General features: G+C 37.6%; 1 protein-coding gene across 2 annotated transcripts in view; it reads left to right on the plus strand.

Annotated features, from left to right (window-relative positions):
- Positions 1–18400, plus strand: part of USP6NL (USP6 N-terminal like) — a 154860-nt gene that overhangs the window by 5022 nt on the left and 131438 nt on the right. For both annotated transcript variants that reach the window (XM_009213967.4, XM_009213968.3), the window contains exon 2: positions 8572–8658. In XM_009213967.4, the coding sequence (XP_009212231.1) occupies positions 8655–8658 (4 nt within the window). In that variant the 5' untranslated portion in view covers positions 8572–8654. The remainder of the gene's footprint in view (positions 1–8571; positions 8659–18400) is intronic.

Here is an 18400-nt window from a genome sequence, read left to right on the forward strand (position 1 = left end):
TTGAATTGATTTCTTAAAAATAAGTTTTCTGTTTTTTCATTTTTTAGCTTGGGATTACATATTCTTGTACTATTCCTTTAGTGTTTACTTAAATTTCGTATATATTCTTGATTTATCGAAGTGTAATGTTGAGACTTTCACCCTTTTTCTAGATAATGCAATAAATAATGCCAGACCTTTAAAAACATTTACATTCAATTTCCTTTCTTATTTCATTATTGCCTTGTTTTAAGATGCATGCATATTTTAAACCCCACAGATGTATTTCTGTTGTTTTATGCGTTATTATTTAATTAGACTTACTGCATTTCATTTTCCTCATTTTTTCTTACATTACCTGACCTTCTATCTGGAATAATTATCTTTCTGCCTAAAGATACCATTTAGTATTTCTTCAGAGTGGATCTAGTATTGACAAGTTTTCTAACTTGTTTGTTTGAGAGTATCTTTATTTCACCTACATTCTTGAAAGATATATTTTGCTGGATATAGAATTCTAGATAAGTTTTGTGGAGAGATTCTTTAATATTTTGGCTTGTTTCTATTCAGAAGTCAGCTGCAGTTTATTCCTTCTTTGTTGGTCATTTGTTTCTCAGGCTGTTTTTATGGTTTTCATTTTGTCTTTGGCTTTTAGATGATTGTCTGTCTCTTTCTGTTTCTATTTTCCTCCTCCTCTCCCTCTTGCACCATTTCTTGTTTGGGGTATATAGGGCATTTTCATACTGTGACTTGATGTCTTTCGTCAGTTTTGGCAAGTTCTCAGCCACTCTCTCTTCAGATACTGCTTTTCCCTATTCTCTTGCTTAATCTTTCTGGGAGCTCAGTTACACAACGTTAGATTTTCTCCCTGAATCCTCTGTGTATTTTGCCTCTCTGGTGTTTTTTTCATCTTTTTGTATCTTTTTTGTTCTGAATATTTTCTTCAGGCTACCTTCCAGAACTAAGTTAGTCTTCATTTCTAATCTGTTCTTCCATGGGTTTTAATCTGTATTCCCTGGGTTTTAAATTTTCGTTATTAGATTTTTCATTTTTATTTAGACTTTCAATTTAGTTATTTTTCAGATATGCTTTGCCACCTTTCTAGTTTCTAGTTCCCTATCAGAAGTTTTAGATTTTGCATATATTTCTTTGGATGCAGTAAGCATAGTGACTATACCCCAGAGTGCTATAACATTTTTATGGTCTCTTTTATTTCTCAAGGAGTTTCATCTCCTTGTATGCCTGCTTATCTTTGATTGTGTGCTGGTCATTGTGTTTGAAAAAGTGTTTATAGCAGTCATTATAGGTTAGGCAAGGATTTTTTTCATTGCTTTTGCCAGACACTTGGGATCACTTTTATTTAAATAAAAAGTCGAGAGTCTGTGCAAGAATTGGTTTAGTTGTAATCCCAGCACTTTGGGAGGCCGAGACAGGCGGATCACGAGGCCAGGAGATCGAGACCATCCTGGCTAACACAGTGAAACCCCGTCTCTACTAAAAAATACAAAAAAATAGCCGGGCGTGGTGGCGGGCACCTGTAGTCCCAGCTACTCGGGAGGCTGAGGCAGGAGAATGGCACAAACCCGAGAGGTGGAGCTTGCAGTGAGCTGAGATCCGGCCACTGCACTCCAGCCTGGGGGACAGCGCAAGACTCTGTCTCAAAAAAAAAAAAAAAAAAAAAAAAAAGAATTGGTTTTATTTCTCATGGGATTCAGTTTTTTGCTTATTCTGAAGCAGAGATGGCTCCCTTGGTGGATCTTGTACTCTGACATTTTGTCTTCCTAGCCTTCAAGGCTGCCAAAGTGCGGTTTAGACTCTTAGGCACCTCTTTGATTAGGCAAACATTTACCTAAAGAAGCCCGAAGCTGCCTTGCTTTCTATTTCAGATTTCTGTCTTTTCTTTGGATGGTGGCTGGTAATTTCTCACTGTCTTGTTATCTTCCTCCTTTTATTAAATAAGGAATACAAATGTAATGTACACTAATTTTAAATGTATACTCTAAAGAATTTTTATAAATGTAATTGACTGTGTAATCACTCACATAACATGCAGTAGTCCTCCTTATCTGCAGTTTCACTTTCCTTGGTTTCAGTTACTGCAGTATAGTATGAGAAGATATTTTGAGAGACAGAGAGACTACCTTTTATTACAGCATATTATTATTTATTTTATTTTATTTTATTTTATTTTTTTGAGATGGAGTTTCACTCTTGTTGCCCAGGCTGGAGTGCAATGGCACAATCTCAGCTCACCACAAGCTCCGCCTCCCAGGTTCAAGCAATTCTCCTGCCTCAGCCTCCCTAGTAGCTGGGATTATAGGCATGTGCCACCACGCCCAGGTAATTTTGTATTTTTTTGGTAGAGACGGGGTTTCTCCATGTTGGTCAGGCTGGTCTCAAACTCCCGACCTCAGGTGATCCACCCGCCTCGGCCTCCCAAAGGGCTGGGATTACAGGCGTGAGCCACCGCACCTGCCTACAACATATTATTATAATTGTTTTATTTTATAAGTTATTATTTATCTCTTAGGTAGAAGGGTCTGATTATGAAGCAGTACATGAATTTTTAAAGCAGAATTTTAGAATACGTTTTCAAAGTAGTGCTGAGATTCTGTTGCTCTAATTGCTGAAGATAAATTTCTGGAATTTTTTTAGACATGGTTTTTTGGAGATACTGAGTTATATGCCTTATCAATTTATATCATGTTTTGATCCAGTGTTTTATTATCAGTTTGAATTCTGAGCTCATTCACCAGACTTGCTTGGGAAACATTTTGTCTGCAAAACTTTGTCTACAAAAAAGTTTTTTCCTCCAAGAGTTGATGATTTGCCCTCAGTGAGGCTTGCCAAAAGAAGGCCATCCAGATTCTCCCCTGAAACTGAGGGTTACCTCTGACTACTTCACTGTCAGTAGTCACTTTGACATTCTTTTAAGTGATAGTTGGATCTGCTCCATTAAAAAATACATATAACCAACATTTTATACCAGCTTGTTTTAGCTGGTTTACTGTAATGATTTAGGTTGATCTTACTTATACCGCTAAGGAAATTAGAATCTGAGTTACCCATTGAATTAAAATTAGTTTTAAGATAATAAATCATACAGTGCTAGAAAGAGAACTTAAAAATTGTGTTTCAGTTTTCTTATTTTATGAGACCAAAAATGGATCAGTACGAACATGTGTGAACCAATTAAGATATTTAGTTGACCAGCACACTCTTTATGCATAATTCCACAGCAACTCTGAGTGGTAGGTAGGCTGAAAATTTTAACTCTCATTTTACACACAAAGAAACTGAGGGTCAGGGAAGTGAAGTGACTTGGTCTGAATTCCTAGAGCTGGTTAATGGCAGAGTTGTAACACATTTACATTGAGGACTTCCTAGGTGTTGAGTGATTTCCCTGCAAGGCTTATAGTCCACCATTGTATTGCTGAATTCCAGTTTTATTGACATCCTACAGGAATTTTCCTCTTTTCTTTTTTTTTTTTTGAGACGAGTCTCGCTCTGTCGCCCAGGCTGGAGTGCAGTGGCCGGATCTCAGCTCACTGCAAGCTCCGCCTCCCGGGTTCACGCCATTCTCCTGCCTCAGCCTCCCGAGTAGCTGGGACTACAGGCGCCCGCCACCTCGCCCGGCTAGTTTTTTGTATTTTTTAGTGGAGACGGGGTTTCACCATGTTAGCCCATGTTGGGATGGTTTCGATCTCCTGACCTCGTGATCCGCCCGTCTCGGCCTCCCAAAGTGCTGGGATTACAGGCTTGAGCCACCGCGCCCGGCCAGGAATTTTCCTCTTTTCACCTGTGTGTATTTACACCTCTTGGTCCATGAGTTTTCCCATTTTCACTCAGCACAGGGCCTTTGAATGAGCTATAGCCTTGGCCGTCACTCTGGTTGTGCTTAGAACTTTTATTCTGAATATGTTCTGTTAGCTGCAGATGGCTGGAACCAAGCTTGTCTTGATTGTTGGCCCTTGAGCAGTTTTTGCATGTTGCGGAGCTGAATTAATATCTATTAAATGAATAGATGAATATATTCTTGTATTTAGAATCCAATTAGATGTAGATTTTTGAGGATACGGCCTGGAATTATTTACTCTTTATAATTCTTCATGGTGTCTGCTGTAGTGCCTGTTATGGTTGGCAGTCTGGAATTTTTAACTGACTTTTAAAATGATGTCGGACTCCTGAAAACCAGATATATTGTATCCTTCATTTTAACTTTTATCTTTAGAGCACAGGCATTATGTGCAGTTCTGATATGATGTGTCAAGTACATTAGGCACATATACCATGTAAACAAATTATAGGTCATTTTCAAAAGGCCCTGACTCTGATAGAAGTAGGGAAGACTTTGAATGGACATTTGTTTTCCTAAATACCTGGAAGTTGTCATGTTGACCAGTATAAACCTAATAGAATTTGATAAGTCTGTCTGGAAACCTACCTGTGGAAGGGGAAATTTGACCTCATTCTTATCTCATGACTCATTAACATACAAGTGTAAAGAAACTGATGAAACCAAATGATTGCTCATTTTGCTCTTAGGCCCATCTCATTCTTTGATCTTATTAGCAGGAAGTACTTTGTTGATTTAGTGAGTAGGATAAACAAACCTCCTTTCTCTCCAGCAATGACAGAAGATTTGCTTTACTTTTGTGCAGAGAAAATACTTAAAGCTGTAGAAATGTGAGGTTGTGTTTCACGGGGTTGCAGCAAGAGCATTCTTCAGGGAAAGCATAAAAACTGTGAAAGTACAGTGTTGAGACTTTCTCTCTTAGTGAATAATGACTTTAATATTAACTGAAGTCCTTTCTAATGAGAAGATATGACAGGTTGAGTATCCCTTACCTGAAATGCTTGGCACCAGAAGCAATGTGTAATGGGACACACATTACATATGTGTATATCTCTTAACAACATATTGTTAATTTTACATATTTTGGACAGTTATATAAGTGGTATCTTTACGTGTGTATATATATGTGTGTACATTATATATAAGTATATGTCAATACTTGTGATATTTGTTGATGTGCATACCCATGGTTCATTCATTTCACCGCTTCATAATACTTGATTGTATAACCATGGTATCATTACCTACCCTTTTGTTGATGGAAATTTCGTTTTTCTTGCTGTTATGAATAGCATTGCTATAAACATTTTTCAGTATATGTCTTAGCACACATGAAAGACTTTCTGTAGCCACATATCTCTCCTTTGGTTAGTGTTTGCCTGATAAGCCTTTTTTTTTTTTTTGAGATGGAATCTTGCTCTGTCGCCCAGGCTGGAGTGCAGTGGCGTGATCTTGGCTCACTGCAGCCTCCACCTCCCAGGCTCAAGCAATTCTCTTGCCTCAGCCCTGCTAGTAGTTGTCATTACAGGTGCCTGCCACCACACCCAGCTAATTTTTATATTTTTAGTAGAGACAGGGTTTCACCATGTTGGCCAGGCTGGTCTTGAACTCCTGACCTCGTGATCCACCTGCCTCGGCCTCCCAAAGTGCTGGGATTACAGGCGTGAGCTACTGCGCCCTACCTGAAAAACATTTTTAATGCTTATTTCCCGCCTTTATGTGTTCTGCTGATTTAGGTGTATTTCTTAGGAAATATGGCTAGACTTTTAAAATACAGTCTTTTTAACTTGAAAATTTTTAAATTTGAATTTAAAATTACTATCTTTACTGTCTGTATTAGTCATCTTTGGCTGTAATAATGCTGTGTAACGACTGCAAACTTTCAGTGCACAACAGATGTTTCTTTCTAGCTCATGGGTCTGCGCTCCCTGTTGAGTTTGGCTGGGTTTGACTGTAAGCTGCAGGTTGGCTTCAGTTACATGTCAAGTATTTATTCATCGTGGACCACCGCTACTTGGGGCATATATTTCTTGTGCTGCACGTAGGCGCACAAGGGAAGGCAGGTTGCCTCAGTGCTCCTCCAGCCTCCAGTTAGAACCATTCCAGCAAGTCATAGGCCGCGCTCTTAGAGTACCTGGAAAATGAGGTGAAAGGCCAGTTTTTGCAGAAATATCCTAGTATAATTTGATGTGAAATTGTGGGTTTAAGACATTACTTTTTCCCTGTTGGATGGTGTGAAAAACAGAAAGTAAGATTTTTCTTCTTTCACCTCTGTATGTTTAGTGCAAAGGTAGCATTTAGGGGAGGAGAAAGGGAGTCTGAACATCTTATCCTGTGTGCTGCTCAACTACCTTGTTGCATACAGAATTGGTAGACTCCTTACTTTGAAAGTAGGTCGGAGGGGCGGGGTGTGGTGGCTCATACCTGTAATCCCAGCACTTTGGGAGGCTGAGGCGGGCGGATCACGAGGTCAGGAGATTGAGACCATTCTGGCTAACATGGTGAAACGCTGTCTCTACGAAAAATACAGAAAATTAGCCGGGCTTGGTGGCAGGTGCCTGCAGTCCCAGCTACTTGGGAGGCAGAGGCAGGGGAATGGCGTGAACCTGGGAGGTGGAGCTTGCAGTGAGCGGAGATGGTGCCACTGTACTCCAGCCTGGGTGACAGAGGGAGACTCCGTCTTAAAAAAAAAAAAAAAAAGTAAATAAATAAATAAAAAAGGTCAGAGGATCTACATTTTAAAGCTATGATTAGTGTAAATAAAGAATCCTGAACGTGTGACTTCAGTTATGTCATTTATAAATGTTTCTAAGAACTACTCCATGACATTAATTCCAAAACATTCATTTAACTGTATAGTTTTGTAAACTATAAAATTTGTGTACATTTATTACCTCAGATGGTAAGATTATAAGTCTAGTGTTTGTAGGTTTTATTATACTGGTGTTTTTGAGGTTGCTATTTTTGGTGCTGAGAAAACTCTTGATGTCTTAAGAGCTGAAATCCTTGAATAAGTATTTCTTTGGCTCCTTTTGGTTATAGGCAGGAGGGAGGGTGCTACATAGCACAAGGTGCTTTAATGTTACCATTTAGGAGTTTTAAATTTAAGATTAAAAATTTTTATTTAAACATAAGGAGAAAAGTCCCTGGTCAAAGAGACTAGACTCTACAAGTATAAATTTAAGTGGACTCTAGGGTCATCTGTGAACATTTAATCCTGCTTTATTTGTAACACGGGACTGTCTTTCCTTGTCAGCGGTCAGCATGCTCCGGGTCCACATGTCCTACCTCAGAGTTTCCTAGGCAGGAAAACAAATCTAAATAGAGTCAGTTAAGCATCATTAAGAAAGTATACTTCTTGTGAGAAACTTTCATCATGTATTCTAAAACTAGCATGTGGGTTATATGTTTTAGGTTTTCCATACAACTTCTCATTTCCTTTGGGATAATTGCATTTTCTGGAAATGGAAATCACTTAAGTGGACAGATAAAGAGGAAAGCATGTAGGATGGGGGTCAGGGTATTACATGGCAGCACTGTGATTCTATGTCATGCTAATTACAGTGTGTGGGCCATGCTGCGCACATAAGTGCTGATACAATCTGTTTTCATTCTGCAGATGAAATACTTCTCATGTAAATTACATGACACAAGTACGGTATATAGACGTGGCAAGCAGTATTTCTTCAAAAAGTATTTCCCTAACTTTGATTCTAAAGCAGAGGTCTCTAGTAGTAGTATACTGTTTTCTTAATTGATTTAGAAAATAACCATTACCTATTGTGATTGGAAGAAGTAGCTTATTTGTTTATGAAGGAAGCTACATATGAGGTAGCACAGGTGTACATTTTGTATTGAGTCTGATCTTATCTGTGGAATTTTTGTTAGATTTAGGTAGGCATTTGTGCATCCATGGTTGTTTAAATATAGCATTAATATTTATGCCTATATTAATATTTTAGAAATACAGTAATTAAGAGAGGAAGACATATAATGTAAATCTTAGCAAAGGGTTAAGTTTTTATTAATACTAACACAAGTTGATGTTTTATGTTTTACTCTTTAAGTGGAAAGGAACAAGTACAAAATTTTGTATGTAGTATCAAGTATATTTTTAAAATACTTAGAAAAAAATGGCTTGAAAGGAAATGTGTCCCAAATGATTGGGTAGATGTAGGGGTAAGGGTAATGTAATATGAGAGAAGTTTACCTTATTGTTATTCTTTTTTTTTAAAACCATGAACCCATATTACTTTTATAATGAAGAAAATATTCATTACTAGAGAAAGTCTATAGCAATAACTTTGCTGATCCTTATTTGATGTCTTACATTAATCATTTATGTGCAATCAAAATATACTCAGCAGGTATGATGTGGGCTGTATTTACCCTAGATGGAGTGCTTTCTACCTATGATTTAGTTGGGAATGGGGAAGAAATGTTTTTAGTGTTGAAGACAAAGGATACCTGTTAATAAGTTTCTCTGTGATGATTACTTAATACATATTGTTTACATTTGAAGTAACTTATTTCAAGAAAGGAAAACATGAATTCAACAGGATGTTCTAGAGGTTGATTAATGATCTTTTATATTTAATAGGTGATCACAGGAGTTCTTTTGGAAATAGTAGAACATTTTTGAAACAAAATGATTTTCTTTATTTTCTTTAAGAAAACTTAATTTTAAATATTGACCTATAGAAAATACTATTTCTTTCTCTTTGTTTCTTGACTAGGACATGTATTCCTCTGAGAAACCCTGGACAGCAGATTTTGGTTTACTGTCTGATTGGGACAACATTCAGAGCCATTTCCAGTCATGAGTAAGTGCGTTGCTTCCTTTCCTTCCAGCCATCTCAGGAACATTTGCAGTATTGTACTTAGAAAAAGAAAAACGGTTACTGAATAAATTGGAATTATGTCTCTTATTCAGAGATTGAATAATCTGATTCCACTCAGCACTCTGCACTTGTCTGTATTAAGGCAAGGAGATATTTTCTGATGTTTGATTTAGTCTAACAAGTTTCATGTGACGAGGAAATCTGGTCATTAGCTCCTTGGCTGATTTAGTTCTGTTATCTCAAATTTTATATTGACTTGTCATTGGAAAATGGTTCTTCAGAAATATGAATAGGGAACATTGCAGTTGACCATAATTAGTAGAGGTTTTATAGTGAACATTGCAGCTGACCATAATTAGTAGAGGTTTTATTGTGTGAAATTTAATCATTGAGTAACATGGGTTACATTGTATTTAAGGGAAAAAAAACCCTCTAACAATCTATCAATGTCTCTGATAGAACAAAGAACCAAGGCTATCCTGGGCTTAACCACATTTGATAATTTTATCTTCTTAGTTGTAAGGGGATAGTATATGTAATTTTTCTCTCTATTCCTATATACTTCTGCTTGTGAATAAGAGAACTGGATTTTACTTTTTGTGTTAACTGTTTCCTTTTAGAGGGTGGGAAAAGAATTGAGATTTTACCCTAACTGGAATTATATGGAGGTTTGAAGTACAGATTTCCTGAGTATGGAATCTTTGGGATGGAATGAGCATTTTCTTATTGGAAGACAATATTAAAGTTTAAATGTTTTCACATATTATTTGTATTGATTATATTTACCTTAATATGAAATAGGACAGCTTTTCTCATCAACAGTTCAAAAAATTAGGCAGTTGATAAGTGAAAATGAAGCTGCTATTGTAAAATCTTGGAGTGCTTTCTACTAAGAATAATATCGTAAGGAATGGTGTTTGATTTTCGACTTTTCAGTGGTATACTTTTTGGTAGTGTACTTTGAAGAAACAAGGATAGTGGCTAGATGTGTTCAATATAGATTAAGAAAGTTTTTTTTTGTTGTTGTTTTTGAGAGGGAGTTGCGCTCTGTCGCCCGGGCTGGAGTGCAGTGGTGCCATCTCCGCTCACTGCAAGCTCTGCCTCCCAGATTCACGCCATTCTCCTGCCTCAGCCTTGTGAGTAGCTGGGACTACAGGCGCCTGCCACCACGCCCAACTAATTTTTTTTTGTATTTTTAGTAGATACGGGGTTTCACCGTGTTAATCAGGATGGTCTCGATCTCCTGACCTGGTGATCCGCCCGCCTCGGCCTCCCAAAGTGCTGGGATTACAGGTGTGAGCCACTGCGCCCGGCCAAGAAAGAGCTTTTGTTGTTTCAGCTTCAATCATGACATTTTGTGAGAATGTTTATCTAATGTAAAGTGCTAACTCTATTGAAAATGATAATTAGTTCACAAAAATTAAAAGAAATGACAAGCATTTTAACTTAAAAACGCTTACATTTTTGGAAAGTAAAATGAATTTCCTTCTACTCTGCAATTTTTGGGTTCTGTTAGGATCAGTGTTGCAGATGCAAGTTTTTTTGAAGACAAGTAGCCTGCACCTTTCATGTTTGAATCTTGGTGTTGGACGGTGTCTTGTACACTGCTTACCCTACAAAACAGAGATCACAGTCCTCCGAGGATGAAGGCAGAGGGGAGGAGTGGCTTGTCAAGCAACTAATAGTATTTGAACCACATAATGTTTTTCATCTTTAAATTACAATGTTTATATTTCATTTGCAAGATTTTTAACTGGTTCTTCTTTATATCCACTAATTCTTTTCCATTTCTACTTAGAACAATTGGTTCTGTCATTCTTTTATCTCTTTGTGGATCTTTTACATGCTTATTTTAAAGTCTTTTTCAGATCATTTGATAATTTAAAAATTTTGTCTTCAGTGAATTTATGTTGTGATTGTTGCTGTTTTCATCATGTTTTGTAATTTGCAGGCACATTCCGATGGAAGTATTTTTGCTCCTATGTCTGTCTCTCTTTTTGTGATTTTTGGTTTTTTCCTGCTGGTCTAGCAGATTCACAGTTGTCTCTGCCTGGCTTTGGAGTTCCCAGATCAGAATCAGGTCTGTGTTAGTGGGTCAGAGCACTGGTCTCATGGTGACGTTGGGGACATCACAGATTCAGTCACTCAGTCAGCTGGCATTAGGTCAGCAACTTCCTGTAAGCCGTAGCCTCAGCACAGTTAGCAGAAGCGTTTTCAATCTAGTTTCATAATTAAGGAAGAGTGCCACCCCAGCCTCTGGCTTTAGGCACAGAGCCTGACTCTTGACCCTGATTCCTAGGGAAAACTTTTCTTTACAGTTCCCCCACAGGACAAAACTTCCTGCTGCTTTGTCCTACTCTGGGCCCAGAGTCCAGCTGACCTTGTGCCTTCAGTGTGCCTCACACTTTACGTTCCTGTTAGATTTCTGAACTGTGGAGATGTTTGGGGCATAGCTATGCCATTTTAGTGACTTGTGCTTCTCTTTCATCTGTTATTTCTGTGTGTTTGTGTGAAGAAGGGGAAGCTACAGAGAAAGAACAATGCCATTGGGGACTTAACACCTTACTTCACACTTCAGATTCTTTTTTAAAAAATCAGCTTCTGAGTAGTCTGCTAGTTCCCAGAGCCACTGCCTGTCACCCACACAGCACTCCAGCTGGGAGGTGAGCCCTGTGTGCTGCTTCTCCATAGCACTCTGCCTGCCTGGTTCTGGGACCCAGCAAGCTGTATTCAAATCATCTGCTAATTTGCTTATATCTTTCTCTAATCTGTGTGCTCCTGGAGGGGCAAAGATGATTTCATTCCTAGAGCCAAACACTGTTCCTGGCACTTAATAGGTGTTCAATAAATATTGCACTACCTTGGGTGTTTGTAAGTAATGTCGTTAGTATGCAGGAGCTATTCTGTGTTTTATTATTATTATTTTTAGGTGAAATTAGAGCTGTTGCCGTGAGAAGAGTGTAAGTGTAGAGCTTCGCCTGAGACAAAGCATTCCAGGCTGGTGGAGCAGTGTGAGAAAGGTGTGATGTTCTGACTCCTCATAGGTGTTACTAGCGAATTGAACATTCTGGTGTCTAGAGATAGGAAAGGGGGATTGTAAAGGTGGAGGAGACGAAATTGGGGTCCAGGTCATTTATGTTCTAGGAAGTTTGGACTTGATCCTGTAGGGCTTAAGGAGCTATTAAAGGATTTCAGTTAGAGGAGCAACTTAATGAGATTTCATTCTGGAAAAAATTACCCTGACAAACAGGTATTTTGTTAGATGTCAGTTAAAAAGATTGGTTACACAGACAGTATTCACCCTTTCTTGCCTTGTTTTTAGTTTTCAGTTCTTTCCAAGTTCCCTTTGAATCAGACTGAGTTACATTTCGTTTTCTTGTCAATTTGATGATTTTCTTTAGCAAAAAAAATTGTTCTTGAGTAGACCACTGTACCAAAGGGTAGGGAGTATTAGAGCGATCTGTCTTGTGCTACAGTTTCTAGGGGGTTGTAAGTCTTCCAAATGGTCGTGATCAAGTGTGTCAGAGTTCTTGTTTTTGAAAAAAAAATTATGGATGCATGGTACAGGCTAAAAAATAGCAATATATGTCATTGAAGTTTAGATGGAATTTCCAAACTTAGATTTGGGTGGGAATGATGGGTTAACTTTTTTTCCCCCAATATTTTTCTGGAGATTAAAATAAAGATTGGATATTTGTGTGTCTGGGTAGATTTATCTATGCAGTATTTCCCAGCCCTTTCCATGTTATCAAGCGCTAGAACATGGTCATAGCTATACATCACGTGGGATAAACTGAAGAAGCTGTTTAGGGCTTAGAGGCACCTGGCTGTAACGTCTCAGCCCAGGCAGCCAGGCTTGGCTTGCTGCCATGGCACCCTCTTGGCACAGTAGTTGGAATGCCCCATCTAGAATCTTCATGATGTTTTTCAGCTTTTATTCTGGTGGATATATAGCCTATCACGTTCTGAGGCTGAATATCTGTTTTGTGGAAAATGTACTATATGATGCTATTATGATGTGTATTTCATTGTGGATTGTACTTAGTGACAATCCACAAAAAGCCTTTTGATTTTTAGTACATAAATTTTTGTTGTTTTTCTGTATTTGCGTATTTAGTATTTATCACACTTGCCTATTTTGTTTTTCTCAGATGGTACCAAATATTAAATTAAGTTGTTATACTTAGACTGTGACTATGATTTGAAAATGAGCTCTCAGATCCATAATATAAATGGTCACAAGAGAAGCTTGTACGCAAGGCACAAAGTAGTGATTATTTTGGTAGAATATGTTAAAAAAAAAAAAACAACTAAGTGAAAACACCAAAACACGAAACTAATTAGAGTATTACTTAATTTCCTTTTCCAAAGCTTTAAGTAAAAACAAAAACCAAAAACAAAACAAAAACAACACTTAACTAGCTTATTTGCTCTGTTTTAAAATTTTAATGTTCTGTATTTTATTTCAGTTTCTTCAGGCAAGTTTTGCTCTGCAACTAATTACGTGATAGGTTTCCTAAGAGTTTTTCTTTTCTGGCTGGGTAATACAGGAGTGAATCTATGACATTGGAGTGTTTGATTCTGCCCTTTGTTCTAAATAATGAAATGAGTTTTTTGAGGTCATTTTTCGATATGAAATGTTTCTCTTTCACCTGAGGAAGAGTAATGGCAGTGAGTAATTTGTGGGGTAGTGTATTTGTGTTTTTCTAGTAGTGTAGGAGTAAAGATCTTCATTCACTGGAGCAGGGAACTAAGTGTTCATGCTGAAGTGAAGAACAATTTGTTTGAACATTTGTTAGAGCAGGTAATATTATAAATAATTGAATAGATTACTAAATCTCTTGGTGGTAGTAGAAGGATCCTTTTGAGTCTTACTAAGTAAAAAAATTGTGCTCCAAGTAGCAGAAAACTTCCCATAAGTACTGGCTAAAACTCTCTAGGACAGTAGCTTATCTAGGTAGATAAACTGTGGAATAGCTGCGTGCTTCCGAAGTTGGGTAGCAGTTAAAAGAAAATTTAAGTTGAATTGTATTTGAAATGCCAGCATGTGTGTTATTTAATGGAATCTTAAATCCCCTTACAAAGTTTAACAGGTATCCTTTTGTTATATTAAGACTCATTTATGTTTGATAAATTTAGATTTGGGAATATAAAGTTCTAAATATTAGTTATTCTTAAAATGAATATATAAACAGTGTTTCTTTTTTTTTTAGCGAACTTCTTGAGACGGCGTCTCACTCTGTCACCCAGGCTGGAGTGCAGTGGCCGGATCTCAGCTCACTGCAAGCTCCGCCTCCCGGGTTCACGCCATTCTCCTGCCTCAGCCTCCCGAGTAGCTGGGACTACAGGTGCCCGCCACCTCGCCCGGCTAGTTTTTTGTATTTTTTAGTAGAGACGGGGTTTCACAGGATTAGCCAGGATGGTCTCGATCTCCTGACCTTGTGATCCGCCCGTCTCGGCCTCCCAAAGTGCTGGGATTACAGGCTTGAGCCACCGCGCCCAGCCTAAACAGTGTTTCTTAATGGAGGAGAGGGATTTGCAAATGTATGGAGACTTTGTGGCTGACAGTTACTGGGGAACCTGATGGTATTTAGTGGGCCGGGGTCACTGTCAGATCTGTGACAGCCTTCAACTGTGGTCAGTTGGTGAAGAATGCCAGCAGAAATTGCTTCTCAGAAAATGCGTGTGATCAATTTCTTAGTTTAGTGTATTTCATTGTTGTTAATACTGACTATTTAAAGTGGAATATACTGTGCTTTTAGCTAATTTATCTTCTTTCGACCACTTGCTGTAGAAAAGTGAGTAATTCTGAGGCCGAGTGTGGTGGCTCATGGCTGTAATCCCAGCACTTTGGGAGGCTGAGGTGGGCGGATCACCTGAGGTCAGGAGTTCAAGACCAGCCTGGCCAACATGGTGAAACCCCGTCTCTACTAAAAACACTAAAAAATTAGCTGGGCATGGTGGCAGGTGCCTGTAATTTCAGCAACTCGGGAGGCTGAGGCAGGAGAATCGCTTGAACCAGGGAGGTGGAGGTTGCAGTGAGCTGAGATTGAGCCACTGCACTCCAGCCCAGGTGACAGAGTGAGACTGTCTCAAAAAAATAAAAAGAGTAATTCTTGGTTTGATACTATGGGAAATTAAATATGAACTTAATATAGGCTTTTCTTATTTATAGAGTATATTTGATATTTTAAGTTAAAACTTTTTGGGAGGTGGTTTACATTTTTTCTTATATATTTTCTTTTGATATTTTTTCAAACTTACAACAAGAAAAGTTGTAAAAATAGTACTCCAAATTTCCACATTCCTTTTAGTCAGATTTATCAAATATTTACATTTTGTCTATTTGATTTTCCCTCTCCGTTTCCCCCCTCACACACACCTCTATCAAGAAATTAAAATGTTTAAACAAAACATTTTCTGTCAAAGCCTGTTTTCCTTTTATTAAGTGATTTAATTTTTTGCATAAATGTAAATTACTGTAGTAGTATAAGCTTAGTAAAGCTTCTAAATTATTTTTACTAGTTAAATCTTAAAATTTCAAATTATATACCTACTATTATATTTTTATTCTTCAAAAGCTATATCTATCTAGTTTTTATAGACCTGTTATTGAACATTTTCTTTTAGATCTACAACGTATTGCATAATATAGATAAATTTTATATGTAAATCAACTTTAATGAAATTTTTTTAGTACAACACAAACCAGTGTGCTCCAAATGACTTCTTTATAATAGTTTCAAGATACTCCATTCTTAAGAGAACTATTTAGAGTTCCATTCTGAAAGCAGTAAGTTTTCCAATGGCAGGCCTCTTTATGTTCCCAGAGTCCCAGAGACTTGAATTGGAACCCTGGCTTTGCTGCTGGTGGCCATGTTATTATGTATGGCAAGTGGCTTGACTTCTTTAACCGCCTCCCCACACATCCTTTACTCATTTGTAAATGTAGGTACCAGATAGATCATCTGGAAGCCTTCTTCTAACTCTTAAAATTTACTGTTAAGTCAGTGAGAAAATTTTCATTTCTTATTTTGCCTTATAGGCATACATCTATTGGGTAAAACAAGAAATTCCTGTATTAGTTACAGAATATCCTAAATTACAAGAAACACACTTTTCAGGGTTTGGGGGCCTGCTGTGTTGCTCTGAGTCGGATTTTCCGAAGTACCATCATTCCAAATGCAGGCGTGTGTTCTCTGCTTCCTTCTGCTTGTTCTCCTGGCAGCCAGAGTTCAGAGGGGAATTATGTTTCAAATTAATGCTCTTAAATATTCGTCTTGTTATCTCTTTCATTAATTTTAGAAATAGAGTTTGATTTTTACAGTTTTCTTTTTGAATCTGTGTTATTAGAATTGATGTACTGGTTGGAAAAAAAATCTATATCTCTTTTACATTAACTTCTCCAAAACTGGATTTCTATATGAAAATATTATATGTATGATTTTTAATATTTTTTATTTGTGAAAAGACGTAGCGGAAAGCACAGCTTAGTGAGATTTGTTACATGGTCTGAATAAAATTCCACATAATTAACATCCAGTTTTTACAGTGGTATCTGGACAGCTATATATTACCATGTTTTGCATTAAACACAAATAGACGTCTTCTACTAAGGGAATTTGAGGCTATCAGTGTATGTGATGGCTGCCATTGTACAGAAATCTCATTTCCTGGAGTGAGAAATTGATACTAGAAATTTTCAAGCCTCTGTCTCTCTTCCTCAAAATTGAACTAAAATAGTATTTTGGTGTGACTTTTTTTTGGAGATAGACAAGGTGACTGTGAAAGTAATTCTTTTCAGCTTCTCTTTAAAGCTATGGGTTAGAAAGGTCAGACCTAAAGTGAAAATATCTTCCCAGTTCCTCCCCTTATCCCAGTCTCCCACTCCTACTTTTAAGCACTGAGCCATAAATTAATTCTTTTTTAAAACTGAAATGCATTGTATGTTTGTATCATGAATGTGGCCCAGAAGTTAGGAGGTCAGGTGAAAATGAAAACTTCTCCTATGGGTTATTCTTATTCATGTTCAGAGATAGTGGTCGTTGTACAGGCAGTTGGTAGTAGAGTGCTATCTTTTCCCTCTGACTTTAGAAACTGACTTCCCCTGGCATTGCCTTGGTACCTGGAGCAGCACTGGTTTGATTTTGTTCTTACACATTGGTAGCATTCAGGTGTTAAACTTTAAACAATAAAATATAAAAAGATTATAGTCAGTGACTAATAGATATTCATTAACATTTATATTAAGTTGTGGGGCATTTGGAGTCACAATGTCTTTTTAAAAATACAGTTGCCTGTTTTAGATGTTAAACGAATGGAATAGAAATGGAATTTATAGAATGCATTAGTAAAGGTTTGGACACTGTACAGTAAAGCACCGTGATCTCTTCACTGGTAAACCTTGTTATATTCTAGTACTTGCAAGGTAAGGGAGAATATATTTGCTTGATTTTAACTTGAGAGAAATTTGTAAAAGCTAACATGTATATATGTATTAAGTTTTTATGTAAATTATAATTGTTGGTCTTGTGTGTTTTCCTTTGGTAACAATTATACATTATTGTCTTTCTATGATATGTGATATAGGTGATGTGTGAAGTGTTCAGGATTAGAAGAGGAGGAACCAGCTATTACCAGTGTTGGAAGAGCATTGCAAACTATTTACTTTTGACAATTATGGTACAGCAGAGATTGAATTTAATTTTCAAACCTGCTTAACTTCGTTGTTTTAACTAACATAACAGCAATTTACATGCTAAGTGGTTAATTCAGGCCACTATCATATCACTACTAGAATGTATTTTGTTGGCATGCTTTATTATAAAAAATATTTCTGCTGATAGATGTGACCTAGAAGCTATGTAAAGCAGGTTGCCTTACTGCTAATGGGAAACCTTTACTGCTGTTACAGTGTCTCCTCTGGATAAGAAAAGGCGCTTCTCCATTGCCATTATCTTATCCGGGTTTCCATACATGGGGGCAATGGGGCCATTGTGGTTTTTTATTTTTTATTTTTTTATTTTTTATTTATTTATTTATTTATTTTTTTTGAGACGGAGTCTTGCTCTGTGCCCCAGGCTGGAGTGCAGTGGCGCGATCTCGGCTCACTGCAAGCTCCGCCCCCCCCGGGTTCACGCCATTCTCCTGCCTCAGCCTCCCAAGTAGCTGGGACTACAGGCGCCCACCACCTCGCCCGGCTAATTTTTCTTGTATTTTTAGTAGAGACGGGGTTTCACCGTGTTAGCCAGGATGGTCTCGATCTCCTGACCTCGTGATCCGCCCGTCTCGGCCTCCCAAAGTGCTGGGATTACAGGCTTGAGCCTCCGCGCCCGGCCCATTGTGGTTTTTTAAAAAATCAGTCTTAATGAGACCTTGTATAGAAACTTTGTACCTATAGGTATGTTATATACATCTATACATGGGGGTCTTTGCACAGAACAGAAGAAAAACTCTACTTCTACTATCTGGGTATCCAAACTGACTTTGTTAAAAGGAATTTGATTCTCACATGATTCCTTAGCAGTATCTCTGTGCTTAAAAACAAAAGCTACCTAAAAATGTTTGATTTGTATTATAAAAATGGAGTTATTACTCTTTTCCCCACAGTGTGATGTAAAAATTGTTAGACACCAGACATTTTATTCTAACTGAAAAGATATGCTTTTCTAGCTCAGTGCTGGCTGCATTCTGATGAAATATAACAATGTCTAGATCTATAGTT

Source organism: Papio anubis, chromosome 11 (genome assembly GCF_008728515.1).
Source record: "Papio anubis isolate 15944 chromosome 11, Panubis1.0, whole genome shotgun sequence".
In the NCBI taxonomy this organism is placed as follows: Eukaryota; Metazoa; Chordata; class Mammalia; order Primates; family Cercopithecidae; genus Papio; species Papio anubis.